General features: G+C 44.2%; 1 protein-coding gene across 2 annotated transcripts in view; it reads left to right on the top strand.

Annotated features, from left to right (window-relative positions):
- Window positions 1-16161, top strand: part of CYP17A1 (cytochrome P450 family 17 subfamily A member 1) — a 331379-nt gene that overhangs the window by 113286 nt on the left and 201932 nt on the right. For both annotated transcript variants that reach the window (XM_078641171.1, XM_078641170.1), the window contains exon 4: window positions 7711-7797. In XM_078641171.1, coding sequence (XP_078497297.1) covers window positions 7711-7797 — 87 coding nt within the window. The remainder of the gene's footprint in view (window positions 1-7710; window positions 7798-16161) is intronic.

The raw sequence follows: 16161 nt of genomic DNA, 5'->3' as shown, positions 1-16161 counted from the left end.
GTCCTTACGTACCCCATTGCTCAATTTGTCATGAGAGAGTAGGTAATAGGCGAGTTTGGTGTCTAAAGGGTACCACTGTGTCTGAAGGCTTGTTAGGTCAGTCAGATACCGGACTTTCATGCCCTGATTAACTTCCCATCCCTACAGGCCCTTCTGGGGCACTTGCCTGTTTCACAGTCGCAGGATTCTCTAGAATATGTGGCATAATGACCAAAGCTGCTGATTTTGGAGATCGGGAACCAGGTTTGGGTCTCGGCGTCGGCACTAGTACATCCTGTGATTGTGTGCAAACCACGTAATCTCTCGGTGTGCCTCCAAAAATTGAATGTGTCCTTTTGTAATGTCACTGTTGCTCATGTACAGCGCTCCAATACCCTCGGGTCAGGTTTACGCTATATAAAACTTCCAAAAAAGGGCACGTAACGTGGCTAGAAGTGGGTGCCCCCTTATCAGGGGGCCTCGAACTTGAAGCGCATTTATATGGACTCTGATATATGGCTGAGCTCTTGCTTGTTAGTGTCTCCGTGGAACTTGAAAACAGACTTTCACATTTAGAAGACAGGATATTTTTTGCAATTCGTGCAAAAACTGAACCCGCTGCTGTGTGATTGTAATTTGATGTACTTTTAGAAATAGCATAGGCCTTAAAATTGCTCCTCTCAAGTTTAGTTACGGTAACCCCAGGGCCTGCTTCCGAGCCTAAGAGAGGATTTATTTTAAAATGGCAGACTTATGAAGAATGTCTTTGAAAACAGCCCCCCTTACTGCGCAATCAGTTGTCCGGTAAAAGTTCTAATCAACTCCGTTGTGTTTGGCTACGATGCCTCTGGACGTGTTTATCTGCCCTCTGAAACCTAGGGCCTAAGGGCGGGCCCTCTCGTCCACGACGGCCTTTGATGTGGTAGATTCACTCTTCACATTAAGAATACAATGAAAAGTCGGAATTTCTAATAAAAAAAAAACAAGTTAACTCTGGCGATGATGGAGCCAGGCCGGTGACTGTCACGACGACGGGTCCAGAAAGAAAGGCAACAGGCGTCAGGGCGGCAAGCAATTTGCAAAGGCACTCTGTCAGTCTGTCTACTCCACACACCACCAGGGCTGCACACCACGAGGCGAGTGAACGGTCCACCGGATCCAACGACAGCAGCGCCGCAAAATGGCCAATCACACTGCATGACTACATTAAGTCAGACAGTGATTGGCCATTGTGCACCTCGGCATCCAATATGGATTGCCCCTGCTGTGCTGCGCGGTGACCGGCCAATCCTGGCGCTGCAAGCAGCGCCAGGATTGGCTTGGAGGGCACACTAACAGCTCGCCCTGTCGCCATTTTAACGCCAGGGCCCTCCGCACCAATAAACCTGCACCCCCCCTACCAGTAGCTAATGGGATTATGTGAGGGCCCTGGGGACTTTCGTGCGCATGCTCGGGCAAGTTGCTGCCCGAAGCATACATGCGAGAAAGAAAACAAGTTCTTGGAGCCTCGTCGTCGGACTCGTCGACTGTCAATCATCTCACCAGCCCGCCCCCCCCCCCCCCCTGCGCACTCCCGTTTCGTTTCAGTCGGGTGCTGCCCGGCGGCGCTCATATCATGACAATTTATTTAAAATAAACAGTGAGTCAATTCAATTGAAAACATTTATTTTAATTATTTTACTGCAGCCGCGGGTCCAAGCAGGGCTGGTGGGGCTCCGCCCCTACTCCCCAATGGACGCACCGCTGCTGTGCACCGCATTTGCGTGCACAAAGCGGCAGGCACCGCGCAGTGCCTGCTGCTTTGTTCACGCAAATGCAGGGGGGTACCATAGGTACCCCCCATGTGCACCCCCCACGCCCCTTCACCCAGGGGGCTCGCAACGGGGCCCCGAAGTGAAGGTCTGTATGCTTTTCCACGGCGGAAAAGCCGCCGCGGAAAAGCATACATTTTACACCATCCTAATATGGCTGACGGTGTCTGATAGACACCGCCAGCCATGTTAAAGCTTTTCCGCCGCGGTCGGAAGGCGACCGCGGGGGAAAAGCTGTGGACGGATTGCAAGACCCACCAGCCATCCTAATATGGCGGTGGTTCTTTCTAGGCTCCGCGGCGTTCTTTCCCGCATCCTCCGGGCCGGCGGTGGCTTCCGCCGGCCCGGAGGATGCAGGAAAACCGCAATCATAATAGGCCCCCTAAATCTCTGCAACCAATATCTCTGACTCTACAGTTTGGTGTATAAATATTCTAATTTCAATGGTCCACAGTGAACTCAGGATAGCCAAAAGAACAGCTTTGGGGCTCAAAATGTAATGCGGCTTTATCTGTTGAACCATATGTAATAGTCAAGAAATCCCAGTGGTGAATTGTTCACAGAGATTGTGTCTGCCTCCTAGCTTAGGGGTAGACACTTCTTTGTATCTTAGATATATATGAGGTCACCAGCAAAGCAAAGACTCTGGATCAACAGGTCTGGGTGCAAGCCGCATTGAAGCAGGGGTCAGGATGGTCAGGGATTCTTAGAATAATTTATGGTGTGCTGAGAGGGCACAGAAGGGCACGTGGTGATCCAATCTAAGAGCTCTGGATGTGGGTTATGAAAGGGTCAGCCAATTGCCTACCCAGTGCACTGTCCGGTAGTGTCAGCAGGAAGCCCCACTGTGGATTGGGAACACTTTTGGTGCTCAGGCCAAAGATGCTAGTGGTAAACATATGCTCACACCACTCTAGGTGGAGGCAGGTGGGTGCCAGAAATGGAACAAAGTATTGGTGATTCCACCTAAACCTAAAGAGAATTTTAGTGCTGTAGTTCTCGCCAGACAAAATGATCTCTCCAGGGAGGCTCATCTGCACTGGCAGAAACTATTTTTTTCAACACTTATACATCTCTGGTCTGGGGAGTCTTATTTACATGGTATGGGGATGTGAGGTACATGATCTCAGGTGGACGCTTCACATAGGCAGTCACAGGATCAGCAGGGCAGATAGCAACGTGACAGCAAGATAACAGCCAAAGAGGGGTACCTATCACTGGTGCAGCCGAAGTAATGGCACCAGACCCCTGATGGGTATGGGTGTACTGTCTGCTCTGCATCAATTGAAGTTTGCTTAACAGGCAGAGTGCACATATTTATTTGCATTTAGCCCCTGCCTGTTTCTTGATTCTTTCTTTGGTGGGGCGAGGAGTGGGAGAGGTGCTGCTGTTAAATCATAAGAGTAAGGAAAGAGAGAATGGATAGATAGCTCGTGGACACCCTCCCGGGTGATTAGATGTGCTATAGAAATCAACTGATTGATTGATAGAGACAAGTGAGAAAAAGGAAACAGATGAATCAATAGAGAGAGAGATAATGGGGGAGAATGTAAAAATTTTCTAGGTAACAAATTTAATTTCTATTAAGGACTAGGAGGAGAGGATTATGCAATCTCTTTTTTGCTTTATTTATATAGCAATCAATCATATTACACTAACAGTATAACAAAAAAAATCACAATGAGATTAGCAAAAGAACTACATGTCATATGAAACTAAGTAGACAAACAGTACATGCAATCCTCCATAATAGTACTTGACTCCTGATGATGTCCTCTTTGTTGCAGCAAAGAAGAAAAGATGGGAACCAACATTTTAGCACTCAACACTATTTCTGCTTTCATTCTAAAACTAAAACAGATTAATAACCTTCAGAAAAAAATCCCTATTTCAGTCTGTAGCATCATATTAGAACAGGGCGGTGACAAGAAAATCAGTCATTGTGACCAGAACAAACTATAGAAAAGGCATTGTAAAACAATCCTTGCACACTGTAGTAACACAGTTATCACTTAAAGCTAGGGGGAGGGGGATAATCCTCACCTTAATGAAATTGAAAATCCCTTTTTTAGTTTACATTCTATGGCAGAACCAGCAGTTAGGATTATGTAAATTCGAAGATTACCCACTGCAACACAAACCAACTTACTCATTGGTTTAAAGTGGAAATGATTCAAAGTAGATGTAGATGACCATTCTGCAGCCTGCATATTGAATTCTAATCTGGCCCCCAAAATTAAAGACGTAGATACTGTAGCATTTCTGATCGAGCAGGTGCCAAACTTCTATCAATGCCTGATTCATCCAAGATCCATTTGAGCCACCAAGCTAGAGAGTGGAAAAAAACTGCAGTGAATGGTTTCCAAACGGAAATTAGGAACTCAGCTAAACTCTCTGGTTACAGATTCATAAGTACAAAAGCAATGGACCGCATAGAGTTTACTATCCTTCTTTAGGGAAGTATAATCAATAGACCTCATGCTAAATTTTATTTTTCTGGATAAAGTGGATGAACAGCAGTGGGAAGATGCCCAGCAGAAATTACTGAATGATAAGTGTTGACAGTTCTGTAAGGGAGGGCTTTGAATGCCAAACTATCCAGAAAGTTTACGACATAGGTAATATAACCGCTCCTTCCCCTGGGATTAAGGTACTGTTCCGGACACCAATATGACCATATTTTCCATGAAGAGTTATAGCGTCTGAGTTTGGCATCAGATCATACCTGATTGATATAGACGGAAACCTGCACCGAAAGTCCTGGCACTTGCCATTGACTCTGCTCCACCAAAGAGTAGATGTTGCCGGCTGGATCCTGGAGATCTCTGAAGATTTGGCAGATTTATCTAAGCTTCTTTAAAAGATTAAGAAAGTAGAACCATGAAACATACCATGGTCTTCTGTTGAAATGTTATTAAAACCAATTACGCCTTCTGAATCCTGAGTTGGAGTGTCACCCTGATAATCATTATGAAAAGGGGGAAAAGCATAAACTGTTCCAGATCTAAAAGAAAGTGTCCATTGCAGCCATCAATGGATCAAGCCTCAACTGTGTAACAAAGGACTCTGAACCTTTATGAAGTTCTCATATAGCACTGGTTCCAACTTCCAGTCACTCGTATCTCACCACCAAATTCTACTTGCCTGAAAAATGGACCGCTATTACTGAATGTCTGTGGGAAAAGCAGTAGCGACAAAATTCCGGGACAATTTCTGAAAAAATTTGAAACCTTTTGCCTCCTAAGTGGTTGATATATCGCATTGTTGACACATTGTACATTCAGGAAAGGATACAATGGTGAGTCTGCTGAAAAGTTAGAGAGTGGATGGCAAAAGAACCAGCCAAAAGCTCCAAACAGTTGATATCGAGCAGCTGCTCTTATTTCGACCATTGGCTGCCCATGATTAAGTCACCGCATTGAGCTCCCAAACCCCATTGGCTGATGTCTGACTCAGTTACAACTTCGAGAGTAAGACTAAAAAGGTCTCAGCCATTCCAAGGAAACATGGAAACATCTGTAGTGAGTGGTAAGAAGGGAAACTGGAGATATACAAGAGGGAATGACAGTGAATCGAAAGGTGGAAAGTAGCAATGTATAGAGGAGGTGAGAGAAGTATAAAGTGCAGATACACAAGGAAGCATATGCAGATATGGGAGGAACAGGAAAGTGTAGGTGAAGGTGAAGAGATATGGGCATTAGGGAGATGCAGAAGAAAAGGGGGAGAGAGGATCATGGGGATTATAGCCATAATTCAAGAGGGGAGGGGGAAGGGGTGAGTGGAGAGATACAAGGGGAGTGGAAAAAGAAAGATCAAAGGTAGCCTGACACAGAGGAAAAGGAAGAGGGGAAGGGCTGGGGATTTCCAGGGAATGGTGTACGGTTATGGTAGAGGGAAAGTTACAGAGGAGAAGGAGCATAGCTATCATTCATTTAGACGGTTTAGTGTTGCTACTGGCTAAGGGTGTGTGAGGCACGTCACCCCACATTTTGCCTGTCTTTTTTTTTTTTGTTTACTGTAAAACAACCTGGATAGCTGGCCTATTTTTTTTTACTGTCATTAGGGCCCATGGCAGCCTTGCTACACCAATAGACAGACAGACCTTCATGCTTGGTTTGAACCATAAGTAGTGAGCTCCAGAGAGTTAAAATAGGACCAGCAGGCTAGACTGGTTGTGTTGAGAATACGTTTTCTGTGAGCTGCGGGACTCCGCTACATTTACAGTGAGTTTTAGTTAGGCAGCGCAAACCGCCAATCACGAAAAAAGCTATGTTAAATGTTTTAGGGGCCATACAATAAGGTGTCCTCTATGGAAAGCAGGGGTGTTGCTGGATGGACCATGTTTGGCCTAATCCCAGCAAGCACTGCGTGTTGCCATGACTATATGCTACCAAGTAGACTGTTTTGGTAGAAACCTTTATGTATCCCATTGAGTTAACTCTCTAGATCTAAAGGAGTTTGAGGCTTTGGAGCTTGGGATGACTGGTGGTTTCCTACAGACAGGGCCCATTCTCCTTGTTAGCAACTCTTTCACACACTGGGTGTTAGCAATCATGAATAGGGTACACCAATACTGTCGACAGTCATCGCTTGTCTGCAGTTATTGAGTTATTCTCAGTCCCTATATTACCATGATCCCTTTTCTGGGAGAAAGGGGTCCCCATACTTGTGGACTTATTTTTACGCGCAGTCTGTAGGTTTCTCCTCTGGGTGCAGCTGCAATTCAAGGCAGTAAATCATACTGCACGCAGAGCAGGAGCTGGCAGTAAGGGAGGTTGTAGTAGCGCCCCTTCAAGATGTGTGGATACTCTGCAGTGTTTTCTAAATGCGAGGGGGTTTCAAATGTGACCTGGTGAAGCTTGGGTGGTACTAGGAGCGGTTACAGTAGGAGCCCCTAAACCTAGCCAAACTGCAATATTAGTTGGGAGCCACGGAGGACAGGGGTACAATAGCTGAACAAGGCAGCTGTGAACTGTAGTTCTTTCAAGTGACCTAGACATTTTTAGGTCGAGCCTAGAGTCAGCGTGCATGCACTGCTCTGCGAGACTTGTTCTGGAGTATGAAATAGAAGCCCCGCCCACTCTCTGCTCATATTTGTCATTGACTTGTGTCATTGACATTCGTAAATGCTGGCTTCTGATTCGGAAATAGGCTTGTTAGTCCCTCCTTAGTACCGCTTGTCTTCATTTGTACCCTCCCATGGCGACTGGCCCTTTGACTTGGCGTGTTACACGGTCTCCATTATAAGTCGGTGAGCACCATTTTGTTTATTAACTAACTAATGGGGGCAATAGCTGCTGCTTCTTGCATTTGCAGCACGCCCACACAGGACAATGGTGGCCGCTTTTCAAATCGAGCGCTTGCAACGCTTTTTTAGTATTATAATCCTTTTGAGTATTCTTCAGGGAAACCGCGTTTTCTCTCAGCTTTAATTTTATTTTTTTATAAATTGCATGCTGAGCGCGGCAGCCGCTTCAGGGACACCCCGCTGTCTCTCTTTCTTTTTTTTTAACTATAATAGTAAGCCCGGCACACAATTCGGGGACACCACTCTGTTTCTTTAAAAAAAAATGTTTTTACTTTATTGGTGAGCATGGCTCCCGCTTCACGGACACCATGCTCTGCAATACAATAGGTCTCGCGTTTTCCAAAGTTTGACCTATTGGTATTTTAAATAACAATGCCTTTTACTATTATAAAAGGCATTGCCATTTACAATGCCAGTAGCTCATATCTCGCAATTGCGAGACCTATTGCATTGTAAATGCTTGTTAGCATCCTTAATCCTATCGACTCACTCCAAAATAAAAACATAAACAGATAAAAAAGCATGCGTGAAGCCAACAACCATTAACACTGCATAATTCTCCAGTACTACACACCAGTCAGTAACAGTCAGTGCTTGCTTTGTGTTTTTTAGATCTTTCCGAATAAAGACCTGACTTTGTTGAAGAGATGTGTGGCCGTACGCGACGTACTTCTTCAGAAGAAATTGTCAGAACACAAGGTAAGTGCTGATGAGAAGAAACAGTAAATAATATCTGTACAATGGGATGTGGTTCAAAGGCTGCTGATAACGCAACAAGTGAATGTATTGGTGTATAACAGGCCAGTTTGCTTGCAGCTCATTCAGGCCAGCATTTCTTCAGACCTAAGAGTGACAAATTAATCTTGATTTCTTAAAATGTGCATCTTCCAATGAATTATACAGAATATTGTTATATAAGTTGTAGGCAGGTAGTGATCGGATGCTGAGCTGAAGGCAAAATGCGATGTGCCATGTGGACCCCCGAGATAGGCATCTTCTCGATAAGCGACAGCTGGAGGACTGGACAGCCTGGACCAGGGGCAGCCTTAGGCATGTGCAAGTTGTGCACCTGCACAGGGCAGCCAAATCCCAGGGGCCGCCACGCCAATATATATCCTTAATATAATAATCCGCTAAGGATGGATACATATTTGCGTGGCGGCCCCTGGCAGGGATTTGGCGGCCTCCGGCGCTGTAACACCTTCTTGAGCTCCGGGGGGCTCCGCCCAGCCCGGACTTCCTCTTCCGGGGCCCCTACCTACGCTCCCTGCCCAGGGCCGCCATGACTCTAGAGCCGCCCCTGCCTGGACTGGCTGGATGCGAATGAGGCGCTTTATGGAAAAAAGCATCTTTAACTCTATTTCCTCGTGGGCTTTTGAATTTTAACAAAAAAAAGTATTACAAATATAGGCCAGAAACCTGCTTCAACGTAAAGACACTAACGAAGTGATTTTTTAGAAACTTTTTTCACCATCCTATATTTTACCACTCTGAGGCCATGCTTTATGACACTTGATCTGCTCTATAAAACCACGTCCAGAATGAAACTCTGCTGTAATACAGTGTTTTAGTATGCTTAAGGAGTGGTTCGTGGAGGGAGTGCTGCGGGGTAGTGAGGCGGGGCGGGGGGTAGTAAACTCCGGCATACGGCCGAACGGAGGTAAGTAAATAAATAAATAAATAAAACAAATTACATTGCACACGCTGCAACGCCAAATGGCGATGCAGCGCATGCAATGGAATTCGTTTTATTTATTTATTTATTTACTTACCTCTGTTCGGCCGTATGCCAGAGTTTACTACCCCACCCTGCCCCTCCTCCGCCCTTCCCACTGCCCGCAGCACTCCCTCGAGGAGCCGCTACTGGCATGCTATACTCAGGATGTGGCAAGATGATCAGTGTATATTGCTTATGTGATGGCGTTTGTCGCTCAGCGTTTTGTTAAGCGCAGGTTTGCTTCTAAGGATGACTGACGGACAACGAGCTACATCTTGAGAGACTAAAGGCACCTGGGAAGGCTGCTGGTCTTGATTATAGCAGCATGCCTTGCTGTGCCCAACATAGAAAAGCCTCTTCTTTTCCAGGCCATTTATTGCTACCAGCAATTGATCGTGATTGTGCTCAGACCTGTTGAAAGCGCCTGTTTGATAAGGTGGTGTTTGTATCCAGGGCTCACAGTAATAAAACTTATAAAAATGAGTTTTTTTAACATAAAATTGGATAATAGGGTGTTTATTTCACCAACAACCGTTCTTTTGTAAATTGAACATATTCTCAGTTTCTAATGTTTACGAATTTGGAGATGCCCACAGTAAGGATCACTAGGTGGGAGTATTGTTCAATATGACCTATGACGCTGCTTCCCTGCATCCTGCAGTCACCCCGAAGAACACTGAGAGACTCTGAAACTGCAAAAGTCAGACGCTGCAAAGAATCAGTGCAGCCGCACTTTCCAGCCGAAGCTGAAGTGGGCCAACGGTGTCAGTGTGGTCCCCAAGACCTCAAGAAACAGATTCTACTTTGGTTTTGCCCCTTGTGAACTCACTGACGCTGCCTGCAGCCTCTGTTTGCAGGCCCCCTCTACTGGGACTGCTCCGGGTGATGAAAATCTGACACCTAAAGACACCTCTGCACCCATCGCCCCTGGCCTGTGGAGAGAAGGACCAAAAGTGTCCCCACGTCCCCTAGTATCGTGAGAGCTGAGCCGACTTGTTGGTTCAGCCGAACTCGTTTTCCAGTCCAAACCTGTAGCCTCTGTTCGACCGGAACCAATCCCCATTGAATAGCATTGGGTCCCTGACTCTGAAAAGCATCTCTGCAACTGGCCACCCCAGTGCCTGGCGAGGTGAGCTGTTGATGATGCCTCAGACCTTGCCCCATACTCACCTTAAGTCCAGGAGATAGGTCCTGTAAGTAGCTGTGAAGTACCCGAATGCAGCACATATTTTGCACCATTAGGATTACTTTGTGCACCCGACGCTGAATTGCACCTCTGCACCCAGCCAGCCCACTGCCACCTGGCGTGACCTCTTGGTGCTGCCTTGGACCCTGCCCTACACACACCTTAAGTCCAGAAGATTGGTCCAGTAAGTGACCTTATGCAGCGTATGTTTTCTCCCTATGTTAACATTGCTGCATGAAAAAAATCTGGTTAATACTGGGTGTGCGTGGAAAACACTGAAATTGCTTTTGCTACAGGGGGGCGATCTTGCAGCTATGTGTAGGAAAGGATGCCTTCCTGCACAAAAACAATCCTTAAAGGCTTATTCCTCTTTCTATGTATGCTGCAAAATGCAGCATATATAGAAAATGGAAATAACAAGGAGAAAAGAAGATATTTTTCCTTGTTACTCTTCTATCAGGTAGGTGTGCCATTTGGGGGAAAACTAAGTTTTACAAGTCTTTGTAAATCTGGGATTGCATTAAAAAGCATTGGTGGATGCACAGGAATGTTCATGCTTCACCCATGTAAATCCTAGAGACACAAATTAACGCACCGTAGCACTATGTGGTGTTAGGTTACTTTGTGTTTACTAAACCACTCAAAGCCACACAACTCAATTTTGCTTGGCTTAGTAAATGCCAAAATGGATTTTGTGTCTGGTGTCTGGGCTACGCCACAAAAGTGATGTAACCGTGACGCAGAATCTTAGTATATCTGGGCCAAATGTGTTGACTGTCCCCATATAATCTCACACCAAAGTTTACTAAGATTGTGTTCAGGGAAGGCCATTAAGCATTGTTATTATTTCCGATCCACACAATTTGAAGCATGGATTTAGAAGGGGTGATTAGACTCTTCTTCCAGCCAGTGTGTTTATTGTGGTTTGGCCTCCATTAGTTCAATGTGTTCTTCAGAGAATGGACTTTATAAATGATACATTGAATTCTCTTCTGAATGGTATGGGCAAGGAATGTATTTGCTCATTAGCTCAGATAAATTCTGTGGTGAAAGTTATATGCTCTTTTTTGTACAGATAAGGAGAATGGTCAATCTTTCTTCAATAATCATATCCCCCAGATGAAGTCTCAAAACCTTCATATTTTCTGCAGAGGCATAAGTATATTTTTGTATAGAGCTAGTGATGGTAGGCAATATTCTATCCCAGGAGTCTCCAACATGTCGATTGTGATGATGATGATGATGATGGGAGATTTATAAAGCGCGGCAAATACCCTGAGGTGTCTAGGCACTGCCTTTGGTATATGTTAATCGAAGCAGAACCCTAAGGTACAATTATGCAGAAAACAACCACGTTTTTAGGCCTTTTCTAAATTCGAGGAGACTAGGCTCTTTTTTCAGCATAATTGGTAGGGAGTTCCATAGCTAGCCGTTGTAGCGGTAAAGCTCTTGCTGCCCCAGCTGGCCTTGCTGACTATTGGAGCAAGTAGATTTCCTAGGTTGGTGGATCTAAGGGTTCTGACAGGTGTATATGGTAACATTTTTGCCAGATGTGTTGGCCCCCTGGTGTGGAATGATTTAAATGCGATGCACAGAGATTTACATTGAATCCTCTTGGCTACTGGAAGGCAGTGGAGTCGGGCCAAGAACGTAGAGACTGAGTCGAATTTGGAGATGCCCAGCAATACTCTTGCTGCAGCATTCTGTACCGTCTGCAGTTTATTAATGCTACGCCTAGGGGCACTGGAAAAAAGGGCATTACAATAGTCCAGTCTTGAGGATATCAGCAATGTTACCACCATCTTCCTTAGGTCCATGGGTATTACAGGAAGGATTTTCCTCAGCATTTTCAGGATGAAGAAACATGCTGAGGTAGCCGAATTGATTTGTGCCTCAAAGGACAGCTTGGTGTCAAAAATGACTCCAACGTTTTTGGCTTTGGGCACTGGTTTGGGCAGGGCGCCAAGTTGGACTGGCCACCAGCTATGTGTCCAAAAGGTTGGATTGTTCCCCAGCAGCAAAACTTCAGTCTTAGCTGATTTTAACTTCAGGCAGTTATCTGACATCCAGTTGGCTATATGGCTCATACAATCATGAAACCTAGTAGCTGTCTGACTGGCTGGACTGCTTACCGAGACGATGATCTGAGAGTCGTCTGCGTACAACACCAGGGTGAATCGATAGCTCCTTTCTAGGCTAGCAAGAGGGGTGACTTAAAGGTTAAAGAGTATTGGGCTCAAAGATGAACCCTGGGTAACTCTACAAGGCAGCGTAAAGGGAGCTGATTCAATGTATCCAGGGCCACATCCTGGCATCGCTCCTACAGGAAGGAGCTCAACAGGGACAGCGCCTTTCCCCTGATCCAAATGGAAGTAAGTCACTCCCGCAGCAGCCCATGATTAACTGTATCAAAGGCTGCTGACAGGTCCAGAAGGATCAGGGCTGCATTCCCTCCACCATCAAGTATCAGCCTAAGCTCCTCTGTGGCAGTGATAAGGGCCAACTCAGTGCTATATTGAGCATGAAAGCAAAACTGGGAAGAATCTAGAATGGTGCTATCATTGATAAAAAACAAAAGTTCGGAGTTCATCGCCTTTTCAATCACTTTTGCAAGGAACGGGAGTCTAGATATCGGCCTGTAATTTAGAATCTCCTCAGCATCCAAGTTTGGTTTCTTTAATAAAGGAAGAACTAAGGCTTTCTTTCATTCCGTAGTAAAGTGTCCAGTTAAGAACATTGTATTAAATACCATTGGTAATGGGATGGCAATAATTTCAGGCGAGATATGTAGGATTTTAGAAGGGCATGGGTCTGACGGGGAGCCCGATTTAGTCGTCACAATGAGTTTAGCGGTTTTTTCCACTGTTAACATAGAGAAGGAAGAAAGAGTCTGGATGATTAATTCAGAGGAGTTTTATGTTAAGTCCTGAGGGAGTGCTTGACTCTTATAAAGTTGGGCCGGCGTCTGGGCCAGGTGATTATCCTCCTGTGCAAACAGAAGGGCATGGGTCTGACGGGGAGCCCGATTTAGTCGTCACAATGAGTTTAGCGGTTTGTTCCACTGTTGACATAGAAAAGGAAGAAAGAGTCTGGATGATTAATTCAGAGGAGTTTTGTGTTAAGTCCTGAGGGAGTCCTTGACTCTTATAAAGTTGGGCCGGCGTCTGGGCCAGGTGATTATCCTCCTGTGCAAACAGGTCAAAGACAGACTTAACTTTATGCTGAAAGGAATCTGCTAGAGCTTTGCAGAATTCTTGACTACAATTGATGTCAGGTGCATTCGGCAGCTTTGCAAGTTTTTTTTACAGTGGTGAACAGAGCTTTGGGACAATTGTTGGCCACTGTGATTTCCCCAGCAAAGTACGAAGCATTTTCCCTGAGAATGAGTTACTTATAGGTTTGGAGAAGTGTCTTGTATTCCATTCTAGTCTTTGCATTATTTTCAAGTCTCCACTTCCTCTCTGATTTGCGACAGAGTTGTTTGTGGGCTTTCAATGTATCATTGAACCAGGGTCCTGATGATAACCTCCTTGATCGGAGAAACTGGGGGGGGTGCTAGTTGTGTCATGGCCAAGTCAAGCCAGGCATGATATTGAACTGTCACCAGATCAGGGTCAGGGACAGGTCAGGTAAGGTTTCTGAAAGAATAGGGTTTAGGGAGTTAACCTCAACTTTCTTCCAAGGGCGGCTGACATAGCATTCACTAGAAGCTTCTAAATGTTTTTTGTGCGGCAGTAGTATGTCGAATAAAACTGTGAGCTACCAGTAGCTCATAGCCTGCCTTGAAATGGCCTGATTCCTGTTAATTGAGTTTGGGAGAATGCAGGTGCCTCCCAGCTCATGTTGCATTTTAAAACTTTGTCCACATGTCCTCTAAGGATGGGACGGATGACCAGAACAGCAGGCAGCCCCTCTTGTTAAATAATTAATGCCATGCTACTTCCTGAGAAGAAGCATGACCATAACTACATATTAGATAACACTGTTTAACACGATTGAAAGCTTTCACCCTGAAAAATATGATCTTAAGGAACATATGTTTCATTCAACTCAATGTCATACATTTGGAAACCATTTATTTCAGATGACCTTTGTTTAAGTTTCTTTCTTTTCTAGTTCCTTTGTCTTTCCTTTCCATGTATTACTCTTCTTTTCCTATTTCTTTCTCTCCTTTATGTTTCTTTCTTTCTTCCTTCCTTTATTTCTTTTTTCTGTCCTATTTTGTTTCTTCCTTTCCCTCCTCCTTTCTTTCTTTCTCATTTCCTTTCTTTCTTCATTTCTTTCTTCCCTTTTCATCAGTCTTCTTCCTTTCTTTCTCCCTTTCTTGTTTCCTTTCTGCCATCATTTTTTTATTCCCCCTTTCTTTCTTTCCTTTGTACTTCATGTTTTCTCTTCATTTTTCTTTCTCCCCTTCTTGTTGTTTCTTTCTTTCTCTCTGCTTTTACATTTCCATTTTTGTCCCTCCTTTTTCCAATTGCCTTTCTGTCTGCTACTTTCCTGTTTCATTCACCCTCCTTCAACATTAATACCTTCTCTTTTTTCACTTTCTTAATTTGTTTTCCTTTTCTTCTGCGTTTTTCTTTCCTTTCATTCTCTCATTCTCCTTTATTTCATCCTATTTATCACAAGTTTATTTATTTTTATCTGTCCTTTTTTCTTTTTCTCCTACTCTTTTTTCTGTCTTTTCTTTCCTCCCCTCTTTGTTCTTCCTTTCCTTTTCTCGTTATTCACTTCTGAATTCCTTTTCTTCCTCTCCTTTCTTTTTTCTTTCTTTCACTCCTTCTTTTCTTCGAGAAAGCATAAGTTACTAAAGCAATAGCTTCTTTAATTAATTTCTTGTTCATTTTTGCCTCACATTCATACCCATGGGCATGGGTATAGCTACGAAAATATGCTTGCAGTCTGCACTTACATATCGCTAATGGTCAAGGTTAATGAGAAAATGTATAGTTAAAAAATAAGTTTGGTTTATTTTTTGTGTGTGGGTTTGTGAGCCTGGGAGTACTGGGGCATATTCTCCTGTAAAAGCGAAAACTCTAGAGCTGACCTTGAAAATATATATGTACCATTCCTGCCACTGGTTATTGTTGTTTTTAAACATCTTTTTATTAAACAGTTGCTCAGCATACACGGACAGGGTTGTACGTGTAACATCAAGACTGACAGTGTGAAAATAGAAATACACCATGTTTTAGTGTCCATTAAAGTCAACTAGATAACAAAGGCTTCCTACTGTACAACAGGCACATCTTGGTATTGTTCAATATACTATTTAAGCCTCTTTATGAACATGTCTGTGATTCCCCCAGGATGTGCCTTCAGTGGTCTCTATATGCCTCCCATGCCACTGGTTAATGTTATTCTTAATTTTGAATCATAAAGAAAGTGCCAGTTTCTGTACATCAACAAATGGACTTTAGGACAAGTAGTAAGATGCTAGATGTCTTCCGGGCCCATGCTCCAGGAGTACAGTGTCAGCCCATGCATTTCACAACAAGGAGACCACAAACCCCAGTGAGACACTCCCTTCTCACAGGTGATTCTGAAACAAGAGTAAAGGGATAAAACAGCTACTTGGAGTCCCTACAAGATACAGCCTTTTTACCACGAATAATATGTGTTCAATGAAGCATGACTGGATGCTCTAGGAGCAGCGTTTGAATTGATTGACCTTCATGTGCCCTTATCTAATCCATATATTAGGCAGTACCCAAGGATGGATTTCCTTGATCAGAAGTAGCTATTGGGAAGGTTGGAGACCCCTGCCACACATGTTGTCCTCTGTGGAGAAAAACAATTGATCCATTCCGTGTAAAAAAGATACATCCACCTGACCTGACACTCTAAGCCATAATATGGATGAACTTTCTGAAAATCCTCTTTTGTAAACTGTAATGAAACTATTTAAAGGGGTGCAGTGAACACCTCAGCTAGATTTAAGCTAATATTTGGGATCTTCATCAAAATTAAATGTGTAGAAGGTAATCTATCCAAAATGCGGGATGACAGTATTAGTAGGCTAATTTCTCTGTTCAAAATATGTAGAATTTATTAATTTTTACAGCAACATTATGTGCATCTCATTTTCTTTCAAGAGACCCATGTTTCATGGAAGGGCTCACAATCTTTTGAGCAGCATTGAGTCCGAATTCAAGACTAC

The sequence above is a fragment of the Lissotriton helveticus genome, chromosome 5_1, assembly GCF_964261635.1.
Source record: "Lissotriton helveticus chromosome 5_1, aLisHel1.1, whole genome shotgun sequence".
In the NCBI taxonomy this organism is placed as follows: Eukaryota; Metazoa; Chordata; class Amphibia; order Caudata; family Salamandridae; genus Lissotriton; species Lissotriton helveticus.
Note: the sequence above shows the minus strand (reverse complement) of the source record. Positions and strands in the feature narration are given on the sequence as shown.